This window comes from Cygnus atratus, chromosome 9 (assembly GCF_013377495.2).
Source record: "Cygnus atratus isolate AKBS03 ecotype Queensland, Australia chromosome 9, CAtr_DNAZoo_HiC_assembly, whole genome shotgun sequence".
NCBI lineage: Eukaryota > Metazoa > Chordata > Aves > Anseriformes > Anatidae > Cygnus > Cygnus atratus.
The window spans coordinates 17743568-17763628 of NC_066370.1; the positions used below are offsets into that span (position 1 = coordinate 17743568).

The window sequence follows — 20061 nt, forward strand, 5'->3', positions numbered from 1 at the left end:
TAGAACTATGAATATAGGAAAACAGAAGAATTGTTAAAAGAAAACAGGCCTTAAATGCATTTAGTCTATTTGCTTATTAGAGATTGGATTAATTATACAGCTTCATTTTTCAGAAGGCAGAGATTAACAAAACCAGTTGCTTAAGTAACATTAGATTTTCTTCCTTCAAAGTTTACTCCTGATCTAAAAGGGAGCTCATTTGTTACTTAAAAGAACAAAGTCAGAGGGCACTTAAACAGTTTTCCTTACTTCAAAGATTTAGAGAGCTTTGAGGAAAAGATTGTAGCAGGTCTTCCAGCACTGTTTGTCAAATCTGCAGGTACAGGTACACTTTCCGTGAAGCATTCAGAAGTGCTGAATACTTGTAACCAATTTACTTCGTCTTAGACTAGTACAATAGTCTCATTGACTCAGAAGTTCTATTTTCCTTTTATTTTGAGAGGCCTACTCCATTTTGATATAGATTTTTTTTTGAATCATGCGCCTTAGCTCACATTGCTTTTTAAAAAAAGCTTTGAGACATACTGAATCAAGGTCAAAGTAAATGACATTTTCAGCAAGCACTTCAAATTCTAGAAGCCCGTTATAGTTCATTTAATGATCATATAATCCAGACTCATCTTATGAAGCACGTAAAAACAAAAAACACAACAGGCTACAATGTAGAAAGTTGCAGTACAATAGGAGAGCTATTCCAATAACAGTTTCTGAACAGAACTTGGGACCATCCTCCTCCCCCTCCCCTGGTTCACCCCCCAACCCCCACCCCAGCTATTCACATTTAAGTTCTACCCTCTTTTCACGCTTACATATATTTTGAATAAACAGCTAAGAAGTTTGTTGTTCTGTTTTGGCTCAGTGGATCTTCAACACAGATATTCAAGTATTAAGAAAAGGCAGCTGAACAGGGATATGTGTCCTCATAGTATAGTTTACAGAGAAGTACAATATTAACTATTCTGCAGTATACTCTACCCCAAAGCCCCGAGGAAATCTTTTTAACCTGGGGATCTGTAGCCTGCTTCCAGAGATGGTGAAGATCCTCTACGTGTCCATGAGATGTCATCATTTTGTTGTAAATGCAGGGATGATATGGAGCCTTTCCTTCCCCAGAAAAAAATACATGGTATTGTGGTACAATTCCCATTTTATTGGCACAGAGGCCCATGAAGACATCATCTATATAAAGACTTGTATTGAGAGTCAATGAAGCCTCATATACTTTAGCTGCTACATCACTTGATATTACATATGCAGCTCCTGCTGTGTAGTCAGGATAGGAGGGCCACTGGTACATTTCATATGGAACATAGTATTTGCTAGTCTTGTCTCTTACGGGAGGGGATCCACGATGAACACGGCCAATCCAGAGATCTTGAACACCCATTTGTGCTAGACTTTGGAGATAAGCAACAAGATTCGGCATATGGATAAATATATCATCATCTGCAGACATAATAAACCTGGCATGAGGACAGTAGGCATTCACCCAGCTAAACTGTAGAAGTAATTTAAGAGTAAGATTGTGAAAAGTATCCAAGAAATCTTGCTGAATCAAGTCATTGTATTTCTGGTCTTCCAAATATAGTTTTCTTTGCTGCAGATGATCTGAGGGTTGTCCTAAAGCAAACAGAGTTTTAATATTCGCATTAAGTTGAGACTGAACATATTTCTCATTACCCCAAGTTCGTCGAATTGCATCCCTCCGATGATGATTTTCAGGAGAAGTCTTCACAAACAACAGGAGAAGGACATCCTGCTGTTGACATTTCTCTCTGTGGTTGATCAAGTACTGGTAGCTTGATACTCTGTCCAGGTCTTCCCTGTTGACAGACAAGCTTTCATTCACAAAATTGTAGCTATTTATGAGGTATCTGTATGAATAGGACTTCATATGGCTTACAATGTGATTATCAAATGGTCCCCAAAAAATCATGAGACATAGTATGAAACAAGTGGCAAATAACTGCAAAAACTGGCATTTTCTGACTCTTCTAGGACTAACAAACATTCTGATGCAGTTCTTGTAATCCTTATTCCTGGTCAGGATCAGTGTTTTTAGAGTGCCCGTGTTTTAGCTTGAGAGCACAGTGTCACCCCTTCAGGATAAGTGTCTACTGTAAGGCATGCTGTCTTTCATTCAGTATCCTTGTAAAGCCAGCTTCCTTCACAGATTCCACAAGTCATATTTCTCCAAATGATTTTTCTTCTGTTGGAAGAGTGCAGACAGTTTTGAAAGATGGGACTTGCAGATGAGTTTTTTCCCTTTGTGGCATCTTAAAGTGAACACTGGTTCTAATCAGATCTTCTTACATGCTGGTTTTCTTCATGAGGATAAATACCTACCAAATGTAACAAGGGGAGGGAGGGAAGTTTCAGTGAGTTGCTATTAACCCATCTGGTTTTATGCTTTGTCAGGGAGACTGACTTTACTGAGACATTCCCCATCACCACTCACCTACATAACCGTCCCCCTCCACTCAAAAAACTGGCAACAAGCTAGGGGCTGTCAGTAGCCCAGAACTTCCCTGAGGGTAGGAAAGGAGAGGGGGAAGCTAATGCAGAGGCCTCAGTTCTGACACAAGAAACTCTTAGGAAAACCCACCACCATTAACCAGATGCCAGCATTTTGTTTAAATTCTTTAAGCTGGGAAGCAAGCCACACACTGTACAAGTGACTGAGTTTACAAGCTGTCTTTGGGCAGCCTGTTAAAGAGCGAGGCCCACACAGACACCAGTAACAGCTCCCCCGTGTCAGAGAGCTGGGCCCACCCCAACGGCCAGAGCTACCCGCTAGGCCTCACCTCCCTCATCCCCACCACAGGTCCCTCAGGCAGCCATTCTCCCCTCACCACCACCCCACCTCGACCAGGCTCTCAGAGAGAGGGTACCGGGGCCAACTGGGGCTGCCCTTGTTCCCTCTTGGGAGAGGGACACAGGAGTGCAGGCAAAGCAGGGCTGTTGCCACCTCAGTGCAGCCCCACAGAGCTCCTCACAGCCAGCAATAATGGCGGAGCCAGGCCACCAACCCCGTGGCACTCTGAGGAGAATGGCAGGAAGGGGCCACTGCTGCTTTGCTCCCCCTGACCACAACTGGGGTAGCACCGCATCAGCTTCATCCAGTGCCTTCCTGCCCCAGCCACGGAGCCCCTGGTGGTCTGGCAGACGGGCACAGGTGCTGTTCTTTCAGCTCGACCCTATGGGCAGGCTTGTAGAAAGTAAGCCGCCATTTCAGCCTGCCAGAGCATGACTGAAATGAGATACTAACAGAATTGCACTCCAGTGACACCCATTACCAAACACTCCATGTTTTATCCTAAAACCTGTACTTTCTAGCCAGTGGTGCAATAGAGACTATCTGCAGCCTAAGCTCAGGTGAAGACACAGGTTATGCAGCAGGTTGCAGCAGCTGGGGCCACAAACTCCTCCTCAGTTAGCAGCTGTACCTGTGACAGGGGTGCTTAATATCAAACAGCTACCATCACAGGGCTACCCTCACTGATACCAGCTAGGGTTTTAGTGGAGAATCTAAAAACCACAAAGCCACACAAGTCCAGCCTTCTTGCCCTGCAGTTTCTAAAAGTCGGTTCTTAAGTAGGGGAGACTAGACTCAGCTACACTAAACAAGAACATCCCAGAAGAGCAGCTACCTGCTCTGCCCGTAAAAACCCAGAGTGAGCTCTCAGAGCTGGAAATGAAGGACTAGCACACGCTGTAAGTAAGGTACCCCATTAGCTAAGCACTTAGTGCAGACAAATACAACCTCTGAAGCAAGATAACATCAGCTATCACTATTACATTAGAATTTATGTGCAACACAAGCATTTTGAGAGATTATTTTACCCATTGGAGGTCTTGCAACTAGACGGTATTAGGAGAAACCAATTAGATAGCGATAGTAAAAGTTGATGCAATTTTGTGGTGTAGTAATCTAATGCAGGGAGGAGGGCTGACTGCTCAAAATGGAAATCATGGACTGGTGCAGTTGAAGCTTGCAGACTGCAGTGCATAACAGAAAAGCTGTATGGGCAGTTTGGTGAATAACAATCAGTCAGCACTTTTTATAGTATCAGTTTAAACCCGTTTTATTTTGGAAACATTAAGTTAAACAATGCACCTCAGAGTTATAAACTCAGCAACTTTATAACAGAATGCTACTGCAGAGCTTACTCTTGTTTCGTATGAAACAGACTTAGACAAGAAACTGGACTGTCACAGAAACAGAAATTTGATAACTTCTTTTGGGGAAGTAGGTCTGAAAAATCTACTACTTCCTGAAAATGAGGATAAGTTTTAGTTTTCCCCTCTATCCTACATGCTTGTGTGCGCTTTTCTCCAGAAAACCTGCACTCTGCATGAATTTGGCCAGTTAACACAAATGCTGCAGCACTGTAAACTGAATTGGGTGAGGCAAAGTGTACATCAACTTGTTGACATATACAGCAGGTGTCACAAAAAGGAAAGAAACAGAGTTGCACTGTAAAGCCTTTGGCAATATCCAGTCATCAGCAGAGAGGAGGAAAAATAAAGGTGACTCAGCTTCAGTGGTTACATTGCCCACTGCCATCAGGATAGCTTAAAAACAGCTGACTGACTTCTCAGAAGTAGAGGCAGCACAAGGCAGAGTACCTGTACTTACTTGGTAAGTTCAGAAATCCTAGTCACCACATAGTGTTTTTGGATTGTACTTTGATAACAGGTTTTGGCAAAAGTCTGCAATTACTCATGTCATCTGGGCAAAGGAAGAAGTGAGAGAACAGTCAACACCACAAAGTATTAACTTGAGACTAATAGTGAGGCTAACCTATGTGACAGTTGTTGCTACTAGGGAAGACTAAATACACCTCAGAAAAATCCCTACCAAAATATCTGTGCAAACAGCTTTAATTTATGGAGAAGATACAGGGGTGAGATTTTAGCATAGATCAAGTCTCCTGCTCTCTAGTATCCCCTCCAAAGAGAGGGAGATGCTGGAAAGAATTTTTTTTTTTTTTAAATTCTTCAAGTTGTTCCTTGAAGAAAAAAGCAAGCCCTAAAATCAACTTAAAGGCTGTAAGATGAGTCTCATTTGATCTATTCCAGGGGAATTAAATCAGCATTTAGCACAGAGAATTTGTTAAGAATCCTCCTCAGAAACATGTCCTTCATAAAACTTAAATGCAATTATAGATAAACAATACTGATGACATTTAAAGAGGCTTCATTCCCCCCCCACCCCCGTCTCCCTCTAAAAAAAAGCCCAGAGACTTGCAAAGGTGCTGATACCCTAGAATCATCTTCACTGAAAGAACTTTATAGACATTCACAATACTGATCCTTTGGGTTAGTTATGCCCTCCTCCCCTTAACAGCTGGCTGAACCTGTACCCCACAAAAGCTATTTATTGACAACGGATTCTTAATTCTGAGGGGAAAAAAGCCTTCTTCCTAGGAAGAAGAAACTGGGACAGAGATAAAACCATGCTTGACAGTCATTTTCCAGACCATAATTAAGGTGTTTTTGCCTCTTGGTGTGCATTCTCTTACTTGTGGCTTGGAAGCTTTTAGATGTACTCAGATTGGAGACAGACTGGGAGAACCATGCACCCATACAGTTCCTGTAGCTGCCTTCCCTTCAGGTATATCTAAAAACACAACTGTGTGGTCCTCCCCCAGTTATAAGTACTGAAAGCTTTTTTCAACCTGCAGCAATCCTACTTTTCCTAGATGGGTCTGTTTATTTAACCTGTTGGTATTACCATAAGCACAACTGTGTCATTTGAATGTAGCAACTGTTCACAGCTCGATACTCTGCATTCTGTAAATATGCTGGCTCCATTTTCATCCCAGAGAAGTGTTACACAATAGAAAGCCTTTGTGATAATTTGTGGAGTGAACACTGAAAAGCAGATCCGTAGGGAGCTACTTTAAGTGTCCACAGAAGTCAGTATTTGAAAGAAGTATGAAGTTAATTTCAGGATAGAAATAGAACAGTTTTGTTTTGGAAAGTCCAGTGAGGAGACAGAGGAGGCTAAAGAAACAGACACCTCAGACATGAAACACAGATACTTGTGGGAGGGACCCCAGAGAAAACTCACGAGAGACTGCCCAACACAAGAGATTAACCAACACCACCCTGAGAGAAACCTAAACCCAAGAAGAGACCAGCTGAGACTGCCCAGAGGGAACATTCCCTCACCCCCAGCTACAAAGTTTATGTGGTTTTATGTGGTACAATACAAAGGCTGGGCTTCAATTCATCTGTAATCAATTTGACACAGCACACCCCCAAATTACATCTGGTTTTAGAACAAAGATTATTTGATCATCAGGTATACTTCTGTCCTGTGCAGAAGGAAAGAAACATGGGATAGTTTAGATCACAAGCAGCTTTCTCAAGCAATGCAGGATATTCCAATAAACACTTTAGAGTTTTTTTTTTTTTTAAAGAAAGAAACAAAAAAAGCACTACCACCAGCTTGTAGCAACAGCCCCATTCTCATCAACTCTTGCATGGTATTTGGATAGACTTAAACTTGGTCACTTACTGGAGATAGGAGGAATTGGTTACTTAAAGGATGAATGAATGACAAGCATTTCCCTGCTCAGTTACATACAGAGTCAGCTCTTCAAATTAAGGATATTTCTAGCTACAATCAATTTTGTTTCATCCAAATGCCAGCTTTGGTGCCCACATTATCCCTTTTATTTGGCTTGCAGCATATGACAAAGACCTCAAGGAAGCAGCAGCCCTTCAGCAAACTCATATTTTTGAAGTTAAATGCTCATTCTTGGCTGTGCCAGGGAACAGCTAATTAGTTTAAGGGTGCAGTTCCACGTGATTGACCTCAATAAAAAGGTTACTGCTGCCAGCTGAGGATGGCCTTACACTCATTCTTTCTTCATCCCTGCCCTCTCATCACCACCACACAGACCTCCTGCAGCTTCCATCAGCTCTGAAGCTTATCTAGTTGCTCAGTAAGTCAAGTGCAGCTCACTCCTTCCAAACTCTGCCTCAAAAACCAACCTGTTGAAACAGTGAAGTAACAGCAAGCAATTTATTTAGGTCAGGCTGCATCTAGAGGAAAAACTCAGGTTACAACAGGACTCAGGGGTTTTGTTTTGCAGAATCAAAGTGTTAGGTTCATTGTTTCTGAAGCTTTCACTTTTACCTAAGGCTACTTCCAAGCTTTGTGTTACTACAAGAAACTTGAAATCCTGGGATGGGCTTCTGGACTGTAGTCAGGGCAGCCCTGTCACTGAACTACCCCAGATCAGCTTCTTTGATAGTGCTAGCTTGACATTGCTTCATCCTGCTAGAAGACTTCAGATGTCACATGGACCCCAGCTGCAGCACCACTTCCCCTGCGCTGCAGGAACATATCCAACAAGAGGGAACAGAAGCCAGACAGTGCAGGAACTTAGATTAGCACTGCCTGGATTTCAGTTCAGGCAGAGTTTTCAAACCTAGTGTAAGAATGAGATGATCCTGAAAAATATACACTGGATTTTCTTTAAGCTTTCAAAGTCTGAACCTTGTAACTGCTGCCTAAACAAAGAACACAAATTTTGTCATGTTTGAGCCTTTTAATTGTTAGGTAGAACTTAAAACTTTTGCAGTGTTTGGTTTCTGAGCAATTTAGGCAGTTATAATCCTTATGAAATTGAACTCCATCTCCAGCAGTATTTCTGTACTGCCTGCACTAGAAGACCAAAGAAAATTTAGATTTAAGTTAACACATCAAATAAACTTGTAATTGTGTTCTCATGGCTTATCGGTTTCCCCTTCCTAGTAACTAGCGGCTAAGAAGGTATGTGCCTATGGTAACAGAAGCAAGGCCTGAGCTGATTTTGCTGCTCACAACTTCGGCTACAAGATTACACAACTCAGTTTCTCACCATTTTTTCTGTTGCTGGCATGTCTTCGCAAGTCATGTTATCTGGCATTTCTACCCTGGCCTATATCCTTCTCCTTTGCTCCCTTGTATTTGAAGAGTTCGTACACTAACAAGTTTCATTGAGACGGATATTCAAGTTCCTCATATGAGCTGTACCAAGAAAGAAAACTGAACAGAAACAAGTCACACCCAACACTATAGTGACAGATGTTTAAAAAAAAACGTGGTAAGGTCATTAGCTGATCCTTCCTTCCTACATAGCTCACAAGCTCCAAGATTGAAGGAAAGCACAGGCATACATCCTCCAAAGAGAACTTCATGTAGTGTCAAAACCTCCCCTGCTACACATTGTTCTGTACAAAACTAGTGAGAGATGGGAGTCAATTTGGACATTACCACTTAGGAAAAAGTGTCAAGAAGATAACAATCAAGAAGAAGCAGTCTAGTGTTAGAAAGATGAAAGCGTAGAAAGACAGGTGATAAGTATTGCATCAATAAGGATCACAAATGCAGAAGTGACAAGGTTCAGTTTCAAAATCATTTAACCCATCATCTGCAGTTTCACATGCAAGCTTTACCTGCTCATTTTAGAGTTCGCCTGCAACCTGCAGGCAGGGTAGTTTCCTGGAATAGTTGAGTCAGCATTAAATTCTTTGTGCGTGCATTGAGAACTTCTCAGATTGAGCAGAGACCCAATTAAGATGGACATCCAACATCTTCCTAAGCTTGAACTTCTGTAGTTGCTCAGTCAAGAAAAATCCCTCTATTAAAAAGGCATTGAAGTACAGCACTCTCTCAAGGGGAATTTCATATCAGAAAAAGAAATACAGCAACATGTAGAAAAAAGTGAATCAAAAGCTGCAAGCACTTGTTGCATCTCATTGATCTGCAATGTTTGCAATTGTTGAGGCAATCTCTGAAGTGCTGGTTGGCAGAGAAGTTCAAAGGATGGCAAAGCATTAGATGGCAATTGAGTAAAGCATTTTAGCTCCTTCAGGGTTGGAAGCAAGACATATTGTAAATGATTAGGACTGCCAGGAAACAGCTAATTGCCAGCAGAGGTTTAGTTCCTAGAGATATTTTATACATGCTATAGCAATTGGGTGAAAAAGACAAGAATGATTTCTTCCATTTCCTCTAAAATGGAGCAGCATGCTTCCTAACTGCTATGAATGGATCTAACTGGAGGCATCTGCTAGAAGGTGGAGGGAGGCTTGCCTTCTCCTCAAGTTGCTTTCAGCAGGATCAGTTCCCCAGAACAGCTACTGTGCAGATAGCAGGAGAGGTATAGGACCACCCCTTTCAAGCACCAGTCTACAATGACTGTGATTTTCAGTTGCTTTAACTTGCTATAGCCAACGCAGACCATTCCCTAGACAAGCTAGAAGCGAGGACTGTTTCCAAGTATAAAAGCCTACAAAATATGAATGATTTAGTAGCTCAAGGGATTTTACATAAAATACACAAGCACCGACATGAAGTTCTATGCTTTTGTGTTAGATTGAGCTGGTGAAAAGAGCTAGTTCTTTGCACTGCCAGTAAGGATAATATTCTAAAGTTTCAGAGTCTGGCAGTTACATGATTGAGGCCACATGCCCTCATTTTATGAAAAGGTTGATCAAGTATGTATTAACCTCCATGCAAGCAAGTCAGAGCTCCAAGAAAGCTACAAAGGCTGTAATGGTACCTATAGTACAACCCAACACATGTTTTGGCAGATGGCAGCGATGAGCTCTAATACTATCCTGAGCTACAGTCTGCATTTGTAGAAGCTTACTTTCATAGTGCTAGTATTTAAGAGATGTGCCAGACTGGTACACATTCCTTTCGAATCCTGTGTACTAAAGCAGAAGCATACACAAAACAGGCAGAGCACATTAGCTGCAGCTGTTAATAATGTTACCCACCATCAGTGTGAATGGCAGAGCTTGAATTTCAAAGCCACATAGGACATAGTATTTACACACCCTGATCTGTTCAGTATAAAAAGCCAAACTGTACTCTTCAATTCACAGATAAAATCTAAGAGAACAAGCACTTTTGATAAGCATCAGTATCACGGAAAGTTAGAGCTGCGATTTCCTGTTAATGGTGGAGAAACATCTTTTTCATTCTACAAGAAACACGAAAGCATACGCACACGGGACCGTCATTTTCTTGAAGAAAGAAAAATGACAGAAAGGAAAAGACAGTAAGAATTACCAGAAATACACGAACTGCCATTTCACATATTTAATAGCCATAAGTAATGTACAGGTTTCAAGAAAAGGTATCTTAATCTTAAGTTGAAGTTCAAGACGTGGTCAGCAGACTATATTGCAGCCAAGTTACCAATGACCACATGTGAAAACAAGCGCATCATATTTAAGCTCAGACAGTAAGGAACTCAGTTGTTTGTAGTGGTGGTCAGCAAGATACTGCTTTGCTTATAATCCCTTATCTTACACGATTCACTGACTCCAATTACAACCAATTAAACACACCTTGTGACTTCAAATAACCTAACTCTTCATAAAGAAATGAACACATCTGCAGCTTGTTTTTGTCTGAGTGCCAATGCCCAATTACTCAATAACTGTTTGTAAAGGTGGTTTCCCTACTGTCACTTTTTTGTTTAGTTTTCATGATTGCTGTGTAGGTACCACTTCAACAAATATTTTAAGAATTACCCCAAGCTAAGCAGCATCACAAAGGCTAGGTAAATACTGTATAAGCTTTCCAGTGCTACTGCTACAGGCACCCATAACTATCCCACTGCACATTAAGCTGTTTCCTTTTGCTAGTGGAACTTCTGCCAGTTAAATATTTATAAGGAAGTAAGAGGAAAAGCAACATGGAGAGCTGTACTGCTTGGTCAGTCTAGCCTAGTATCTTTCTTTTCAGTTTAACATCTCATATAACCTCAAATTAAGAATAAATATGTAATGAGTTCTGCCTGCACTGATCAGAGATTTTCCTAAGCCACTCAATTTTCCCCCACTTGTTTGCTGGCTGTCCATACCACCAATAATAAGCTTGACCAGCACCTGCTTTGAATTTGGTTTTTAGGTCCCTTGCTCATTTTCAGGAAGCTCCATCTCCTACTGTTTGCTCTGAAACAGCTACCCAACTCCTATAACTAGGGTCATGGGCCACCACAGTTATAGGGAGGGAATAAGTGTTTTTTAAAGCAGTTTTTAGTTGTAGGAAGGTCAAAACCACTGTTAGTCCCCAGAAAAAACTGCAGAGAGAACAGAAGCCATAGAGCCACCCCCTCCTTCCCTAAAGTTCTTCCACCACCACCACCCTTTCTATAGAGAGGGTCTGCCATTTACCAGTATTAGTGGAAAACCCACCTGAGAATCCTGCAGAACATTAAGTGATAAGGGAAGAAAGACAATTGTTCGCCAGAAGAAAACCACCACCCACCACCAAAAAACACACAAAAACCTCACAAAGATGTGAAGCTTCCAGAACTCAAGTAGAAGCCTCAGCTTTTGCAAGCACAAGGTTCTGGTACACTGTTAGCAGTGTAAGGCCTACCCAACAACAGCAGGCAGTGAAAGAGGCCTAGCTACATTCTATATCAGTTTTAATCTAATACCCTAGCTGCTTATGTTAGGTATCTGCCCTGCCGGACAACACTGGAAGCAGCTGAGAAAGGCAAACAAATTTGACAAAATCTCAGGCTTCACCCCATTGCGTGGACAGGAGGAGGAAGTTTTAAGCAGCTACTCCACACTAGCCTCCCACCAAACAGCCTAGTAACTGTAAGGAAAGACCATGCAGAGACCACACAAGTGAAGTTCTGCCCTCCTGGTAAATGTACTCAGCTTCATTTTTCAGCTTTTTTTTTTCTTAAAGCAGATTTAAAGCCAATGTAGAAGTCTAGTCTTACACAGAGCACATTTAGTGTTGCTCATACTCCTGCTTCGCTTTAAAATGAAAGTGAACAATTTTATTCGCAGAACAATGAAAGCCCACCAAAAATAGGAAAAAAAACCTGCATGTTTCAGTGCTGAGCTGTAGGAGATAAACCAATTATCCTATTATGCAAAGAAAGTACTAGAAATATAATCTAACCAGGAACACATCTTCCCCCTTTTCGCGTGCGGTTAATAGTCTTCCTGCTTCAGTGAGACTTCAGTCAGCACTTTTTATAGCCTCTAGAAAGCCCCCATCCCTCAATTTTATAGTAGATCATTTCTGATCATATTTGGAACCCTATCTTAAAGCTCACACAAACAGGATAAAGAACTTTCTGGTTATTCTGTATCACTTGGAAGATCATAAATACACTTGAAAAGCACTTGAAAGAACAGATAGGTACTGCACACTGTTCCCTTGGCTTTGTTCATTCTCACACCCTCCTGTTCACTGCTGTACATAGATGTCAGCAACTCTTAAGCTGAAGAGGTGTTGTATTCTACTTTGGGCTGAGGGAAGCGGAAGAGTTATTAGCAACCCTGTCCTGCTATTAATGGCTCTTGGATAATCACATCTAATGGGTTATCTCATTTCATTAATAGGAAATTAATCTGAATCTAGTAAGCAGTTTGACTATATATTCTCCTTTTGTTTTACATTTGTGCATAGTTTATTTCCTTAAGAGTTAATTCCAATTTGAGGTACTTCGCATAAGTCTGCTAGCACTGTTTACACTGCATTTGCACATGTTGAAAGAGTGTCTACATAGCTTTAATTTCAATAAAAAATGTCAGTTTTTAATTTTTGTTGATGTATCTTGAATGACTAAGTTTTACTTCTATTGAAATTAAAGTTACGTAAGCAGCATCTTTAATTCAACTGAAAAGTCACCCTAACTATAGGGGAATCATGTAGAAATAGCGACCTGACTTGATCCTCCATTTCTCATCAGTCCTAACTTCAGACTGCCATTCTGAAGGCATTCATGAAGCCTCCAGTAGCATAATGAGAAATTCCCAAGTGGTTTTAAAGTTGACTACATAAACATGTTAGACGTATTATGTGAAGAGGTACGTGTAGTTTGAGGAAAGGCAAACTCCTGTGAGTTAAGCAGTTCCCTTCTAAACCTGTTAGGTTCATGCTATTACTTTTCAAGACAGTCAAATATGCTTCATATCAAAAGCTTTTGGTTCTCTTCTGTATTGAATCTATTTTCCAATTTAGAGACTCCTACATACATGTTGGGGGGTCTCCATGCATGTTTGCTCCTCTCTGGCTTGCTTGAAAACATCTCAGATTTGATGATAAAGTGGATGGAGAACCACCTCAAAAACCAAAGGAGCTGCAGATTGGCTGGAATAGCAGCAGTTCAAGGCTTTGTTGAAGCCTGCCTGCAAGATGGGTGGGATGAATTCCATTAATCCTCTCCCACTTCTGTGGTAACCAAGGAGAATTCTGGCCCTATATACAGCCCTTTCTGCTGTGCAACAAGGCCAGAGACTAAACGGGAGACACTCATCTGCCTTTTGTTGTGAAATATGTGGAGCAGGAGCACTACAAGCCCACAGCAGAAGAGAACCAACACACACACTCCCACGCACTTAGGAGAAGTGTGACAGTACAGCAAGCTGTAGCAAATGGGACTTAAACAGCATCTGGCAGTTTCTCATTTACCGTAGTTGAAGTGCCCTCTGAGACCTGCAAGCAGTCTGCTGGCCATCACAAGCCCTAGAACAGAGGACTGCAAAGAATTCTTCTGGCCTAACCTCATGATTCAAACCAGATAAACAAAGGAGCTGTACCACTCTCCCAACATGTTTCATAGGCAGTGAGATTTCTTTAAGACTACAGCCTTTGTAAATTAAATGAGGCAACTTGTGCATTTACATTTAGGCAGCAGTACTCATCTCTGCTCATGAGAAATAGATAGTAGGTCACACTATTTAATAGTATCTAGAGTTAGTGAAAACACATGTTTATACACCCCCCCCCCCCCCCAAGACTAACATATGGCCAGGAACATAGCTGAAACGCATACTGCGCCAGATTAAGAATTGCTGCAAGGACCATTTAATGAAACAAAAGTAAGGAGAACCTAAAATGGAATTCACTGTGAAACAGACCAAAAACACCGGTCTGTGAACTCTAAAAGGAAGGTACAAAGACAAGAGCAGAAGCATACAAGACAGGGATGAACTTAAGGCAGAAGGAAACAAACAGAAAGACATCCATTAAAGAACCTGATTGTTCTAGAAAGATGAGCTTTGAATTAACGCAATGGAAAGTCAGTACCCTTAGTTACTGTAGTTCACTTTATCTCATCTTAAAACAGTGTTACACATCCTGGTGTATCATTAAGTGGCAAGTCCAAAGTGAAACACCAATTAGTTAACCAATTCAAGTAGAAGAAAAGCCATCCATCCATTTCATAGGCCGTGGAAGAGCTAAGCAGAGGAAGGGGGAAACCCCCATATATGACTAGTAGTGGGGTCGGGGGGAGGGTTGTGGAAATAAGAGCCATAAGTTTCCTGCCCTAAGAGAAAAGGCCACTGTACCTCATTCGGTACAAACCACACTTCCAGTCTTGTCAGAAATGAAACTGGTAGAACTTTAAAGTTTCAGGATGCAGCAGGAGAAGTGTGAACAGAGACTGACTTACTTGGACAGCAGTAATCTGGGGCAGACAAAGTTCTATTTCAGCAAGTTTCCTCAGCTCTCAATGGAGAGAACTAGCTAAAATACCTGCCTTTGTTGATAAGTCCTAGCACACCTCCCAACAATATGATCTGTGTTGATCAAAGGAGTTCTTTGTTTCAGAAGCTGTTTGGGAATCTCTGATGAACAGTTTGACTTGCTGCACTGTGAGAGGTGACAGCACATCTTCAGAGCATGACAGTAATCCTGGTAGTTCTGAGTGACCAAACACTTTTTATTCAAGTTTAAAACTACATCCAGCAGTATGTAGATGGTACCAGACTGTCAAGCTCAACCTCATGAAGCTGATTCACAGCAAACTTGTTCTTTGGTATGAGACAGGAATTCCTACAGTTTATATTAGCAAGATGTAGACATGTCTCTTCAACAGTGCTTCAAAGTAAGTTGCTTTCCTTTACAACATTGCCTTCTTTCAAGGTCATCTGTCCTCAGGCTGCTTGGCATCTTGTAGATTTTCCAATTTAGACATCTACCAGTGACATCTCTAAGCCACAATTTTATCTATGTTAAGATTGGACTACATAACAACTCAAGCAACAGGTAGACTTTGGGACTGGTAGAGATTCATTCTAAAAAGATTCAATTCCAAAGCAAAGGGGTTGTTTCATCACCTTATTTCTGTACATTGTGGTAACTTCCCCACTGACTGTAGTATTTACATCAAGAATCACCTTTCAAAGGTCCTTCCATAGCATTCCCCCTTGCTGCCAAGGGCAAGTGTCCTATCTGTGAAACTTCTGAAAGAAGAAGGGAAAACTCAAGCATCCCTGAGAATTTTGTTAGACCTTGAAGACTCTAGATGCATAGATCAGGACTACTCGAACAGACCTCCTTTTGGGATCTGGACCACACTTCCAAGTGTTGCTGAGATCCCAGATACACAAGCATTTCCTGTATCAGCAAGGAATCCGTTTGTCACTTCTGGATAGCTTGACAGAGATGGGCCACACTGCTTTCTATTGGAATTTAAAGGTTGATTATTCAGCAGACCATGGTAATAACTAATCAAATAGCCTCACCTCAGATATTCAGTGTCCTAGGAAGCTAAGGAGGGTACCTCACTATACTCTGCAAGCCATATAGAAGGAAGAACTAGTAGTGCCACACTAATCCATTACTTCCACTGCCAACTCCAAGGCCAGCAGACCTACTGCAGGAACAAAAACACAGAAGTTTTCCCAGTAAAAAAACCTTGTTACTTGTGTCCAGCCAAGCCCTTTCAGTAAGCGACATCTTCAAGTTAAAGGGTTACCTAAACAATTCTTCAGACATAGATTGATAGCCGTGGGAGGTGAGGCAACGTTTAGTGCATCCTAAATGCCATAACATTATAGGTAAAGTATAACACTGCATACGTAAGCCACCGGCTTTTCAAATAAGCAATGACTTGCAGGATTTTCCACATGCTGCTCCCCAATCTAGGTGAATTACCATTCCTAGTTTCAGTACTTGCTACTCCAGTTTGGCCAGATGTCAGAGAGACTGTCCCAGCTGCTGCTTTGGGCAGCATTAGTAACTGGCTTGCAACTCAGTTTATGAAGCTAAAGAGAGCAGCAAGTGACACAGTTTTGATTCACTTAATGGAAGAGAACTAGTAAGCAGACACTGCTGGTAAATTTCAAAGCAGAAAGAAAAAAATCCACAAATCCTTACCAGTGCAGGAGCCTGCATTTTCACTGAAATTACATTGCCTTAGACATCAGATGATGGGCTTCCAGGAATCTAGTCCTGGGCAGGACAAACAACCAGTAGCCCCCATAACACCAGCACAACACCCAGCTCTGTGTGATGCTCCAGCCTTCTGGGTATACTGCTGGAATATTCCACGGCTGTTGTTCTCAACCGTGCTTTGCTATCTACTGCCCTGATCAACAGAAAAAGCTAGCATTTACACTGCCTTGGAAGACAACTATTTTCCCTTTTTCCAAATAATTTATCCATTTCTTAAGCACATCCTTTTCCTCTTCCAACTGCCAGGAGATAACCAACAAGATACATCATACAAACTAGCTTGAAACATTTGCACACACTACTGCTGAGAGATCCTCAGGCATAAGCCCCAGCAGACAAGAGATGAGGATGCTCCAGCACAGAAAAGCAGCACAAACCAAGTTCTCCACCTCCTTGCGCAGCCAAAACACAACTTCAGGCTTTTTATCATTGCCTTGCACGACGCACAGTAGCTTACATCAGGGCCAAGCCGGTCTCCCACCTCCAGACAGGCTCCGAGACCTTCCTGAGGAGCACTTCTAACAAAGCTGGCTGCCCTGAAGAGCTCAGGAGCCTCCAGCGGGGTGCCGCTGTGCCCTCCCCGTGTCCTCCTCGGGGGGCAGCGCCCAGGCCCCGCCGGGGACGACCCCGGCCCCCGGCTTAGGGCTTCAGCGCCCTCCCCAGCGGCTGCCCGGAGCTCCGGGGCGGGGGGGGGGGGACAGGGCACCGCTTCCAGCCACGCCGGGGAACAAAGGAGGGAACCGGCCCGACCCTTCCCGGCCGCCTCCCCGCCGGGGCGGGCACGCCCGCAGCCAGGGGAGGGAAAAAAAAACGGAAAAAAACGGAAAAAGAAAAAAAAAAACAGAAGGTTTTTGAGCCGTACAGGCGGGCTGAGCACAAACATGCTTCCTAACCGCGCTCGGTAAATCCCCCTTACACTTAGGGCATTCTCTCAAGCCGATTATCTTCTCCGGAGCTCCCGCAAAATGAAGTTTGGGGAAGGGCGCCGAGGAGCGGCCGCGGCGCTAATTAGGGCGTTAATGAGGCCGGGGAGGGCTCGGGGCTGCCCCAACCGCCGCGGGCCCGTGCTGCAAGCCGCAGCCGAGCGGAGCAACTCCCAGCCGGATCGGCGAGTTTCTTGGGTGGGAAGGGCTGGGAAAGAAAGAGAAAAGGGCACAGGGAAAGAAAATTAAAAAAGAAAGCCTTTTCCAGTAGTGAAAAGAAGAATAAAAACTAGGAATTGGGAGAAGGAGGGAAGCGGGAGGGGCTCCCGGGGCGGGGGGAAGCAGCGAGGCTTTGAATGGGCTGCGGGAGGGAGCGCACCGCGCTGGGACCGGGGGGGATCTTGCGGGGATTTGGGGGACCCTGAGGGACCTGGGGGCTCCCCGGCTTTGTTTCGGGACACAAGACAGGCAGGCAGCGGGCAGAGGTGGGGCTGAAAGGGATCTGCTAAGACGGTGCATAAAAGGCGGTAGGAAACGGATTGAAGTTTGGGGCTCGTTTGCCACAGATATGTGCAAGCCCGCAGCCCGGCGCCAAGCCGGCCTTAAGGGGTAAGCAAGGAGCTCACGGAGTCGGGCTGGAGCCGAAAACTTTGGGACAAAGCCGCCGGAAAACTTGGCTGAGGCAGGGAACCGCAGCCTCAGCCCCGCGGCCAGGCGCCCCCTCCCCTGGGGAGCCCGGCCCTCGCACTCCCTGCGGCCGGAGAGAAGAGAAAAGCACTTAGGGAAACAGCAACTTCTCACAGATTTTAACCGCCCGGCTCCTCGCCTCGCCACGGAGGGGGCTGAAAGAGGAACGAGCTGCCTGCTTTTGGCGAGGGGACGAGCTCAAGAAGCGGGGAGGAGGGAGGAAAGACCCGCACCGACCTCGGGGGCTCACCCAGCGCAGCGGCCGGCCGCCTTCTCCTCACCGCCTTTCCTTCCTCGGGGAAGAGGACTCGCCCAGCCCGCTCCCGGAGCCGCCCCCATTCACTCAGGATATAGGATCCCTCGGCTCCGGGAGCCAATGGGCTCCTCCTCCCCTCCTCCTCCTCCTCTTCTCCTCCTCCTGTTCCTCAAACGAGCCCCGGGGCTCCCCACCACCTTGGCGAGCACCGCGCCCGGGGGCCAGCCGGAGGCAGCCCCTGCTTCTTCTTCCTCTCTCCCGAGGCTCAAACCAGTCGCTTCTGTGGTCTTAAGTTCCGACGGATCAGATTTGTATCTTAAAAGGGATATCGGGAGTCACGGTGCAGGCGTAGCTGCCGCTGCTGTAAGCCTCCGAGAGCTCCGCGCCCTCCCATAGCCGGCTGCTTGGTGAGGAGGGCACGCAGCTGACTGAGGCTCTGCACGGCTTGGCTGGAAACGTTCAGAGCAGGAAGGAAAGAAGAGGGTTTTAAGGTTTGGTTACCTTTTTTTTTTTTTTTTTTCCCCCCCCTCCCACCTTCTCCACAAACCTTGGCGATTTCTTTGCGTCATCCTGAGGAGAATGCCCTTTTCTTAACTCTTCTAAGTCGTTTTTAGACAGACCGGATTTTCAGAGGCTGAAAACGTGCCTGTTCCTTGCAGTGTTTCGGGTTAAGTCAGTCTCTATAGACAGAGATTGGGAGTATTTAAAAACCAAATGATGGTAAGCGTTAAGAACGTGCCTTCCTTAAAGTCTTTTGCAAACTTATAAAGAGAAAAACTAGGTTAGAAGAAAAAAAGCTGTTTCAAATTAGGCTGAAAAGCTGCTCTAACATTGTGCCTCTTGTGTTTGAGGAGGCACTCTGAGATTTCTCACTGAACACAAATATCAAACGTGGGCTCATTGTGTATCTTCTATTCTCTCACAGACTGTGATTGATTGAATTATTCCTGACCTCATCACTGAGTTCATAGAAACTTAACTGTTGCATATTATGGCCATTAGTGTTTGCTGTCACTTCACAACCGTAAATCTGACAACATCTCTGCCAGTGAGGAATTGGTTTCTTTGTACACACAGGAGAGACAATGAGAGATATGAATTCTGTTGTCAAGGGCACCCAACAAAAGTAGAGCAAAGGTAAAAACCGAGCAGTTGTTTTTTTTTTTTCCAGTCCCACAGAAGGATGAGTTGCTTTGTAATACGGGTTTTGTTTGGGGAAACTTCAAGGGCTAAGGAGCTTTTCACTTGACCTCTCCTTTTTCCTGCTGTATGTCTTAATATGACTAAACACCTTACAACAGCCTTCCCAGATTTCTCTTCATCTGTTTGAATCTGCCCCAAGATGAAACAGAATTCTTTCCAGTTGTTGATTCATCGTAGCAGGAAAGGTCGGTAGATCGTGTGTAAATTTGGCATGTCATTTAAACAGTATTTAAATAATAGTAAAAGTAACCTAATAAACAAAGCATCATTCATTCTTCTTACCCAAATGATAGTTGCTGACTTTCCCCCTAGTTCATAAAAGGCTTTTCATAAGTTTATCCTTCTTTCTTCCTTTCAGATGTCATCCCATTCGCACATTTTTATCAGTAGTAAAACAGTCCCTTTCTGAATGAGAAATTCTCAATGAGAGATATTTAAAACACCCTAGGTTAACGATTTCTTGGCTGCTGATAGCAGTTTTTCCTGTTTTCCTTTTCAGTTGAATTTAGTAAGCCAGAGAGAAAAATAAAATAGCGACTGGATTCTTCCTTCCACAACTAAGTGTGAAAAAATAAAACTACACAGCATGACTCACTTTTGCTTCAACCAAATATTACTACGTGCATGCATTTTAAACTTAATATTTAGTATGTATGAGGTCAGCTTGCCAAACAAAGTCACCACGTATTCTCAAGTCAGATTCTTCCAAAGTCAAATGTTCCAAAGCCATTTAAAGCCAAAACATTTCTGTGTTACCTGTGTAC

The 20061-nt window shown here is 43.4% G+C and overlaps 2 protein-coding genes across 11 annotated transcripts in view; one reads left to right on the top strand and one right to left on the bottom strand.

Annotated features, from left to right (window-relative positions):
- The window catches only part of B3GNT5 (UDP-GlcNAc:betaGal beta-1,3-N-acetylglucosaminyltransferase 5), a 77551-nt gene extending 58984 nt beyond the window's left edge, over positions 1 to 18567 (bottom strand). Inside the window, exons 1-2 of one of the 10 annotated variants that reach the window (XM_050712473.1) lie at positions 18089 to 18564; positions 1004 to 2342 (exon numbers count right to left, since the gene is read on the bottom strand). In XM_050712473.1, the coding sequence (XP_050568430.1) occupies positions 1004 to 2011 (1008 nt within the window). In that variant the 5' untranslated portion in view covers positions 2012 to 2342; positions 18089 to 18564. Of the gene's footprint in view, positions 1 to 564; positions 2343 to 4639; positions 4703 to 7877; positions 7893 to 17144; positions 17247 to 18071 lie in introns of those variants that run through there. The other 9 variants (XM_035557278.2, XM_035557279.2, XM_035557281.2 and 6 more) reach the window with 9 other exon arrangements.
- The window catches only part of MCF2L2 (MCF.2 cell line derived transforming sequence-like 2), a 139657-nt gene that overhangs the window by 60278 nt on the left and 59318 nt on the right, over positions 1 to 20061 (top strand). The window lies entirely within an intron of this gene.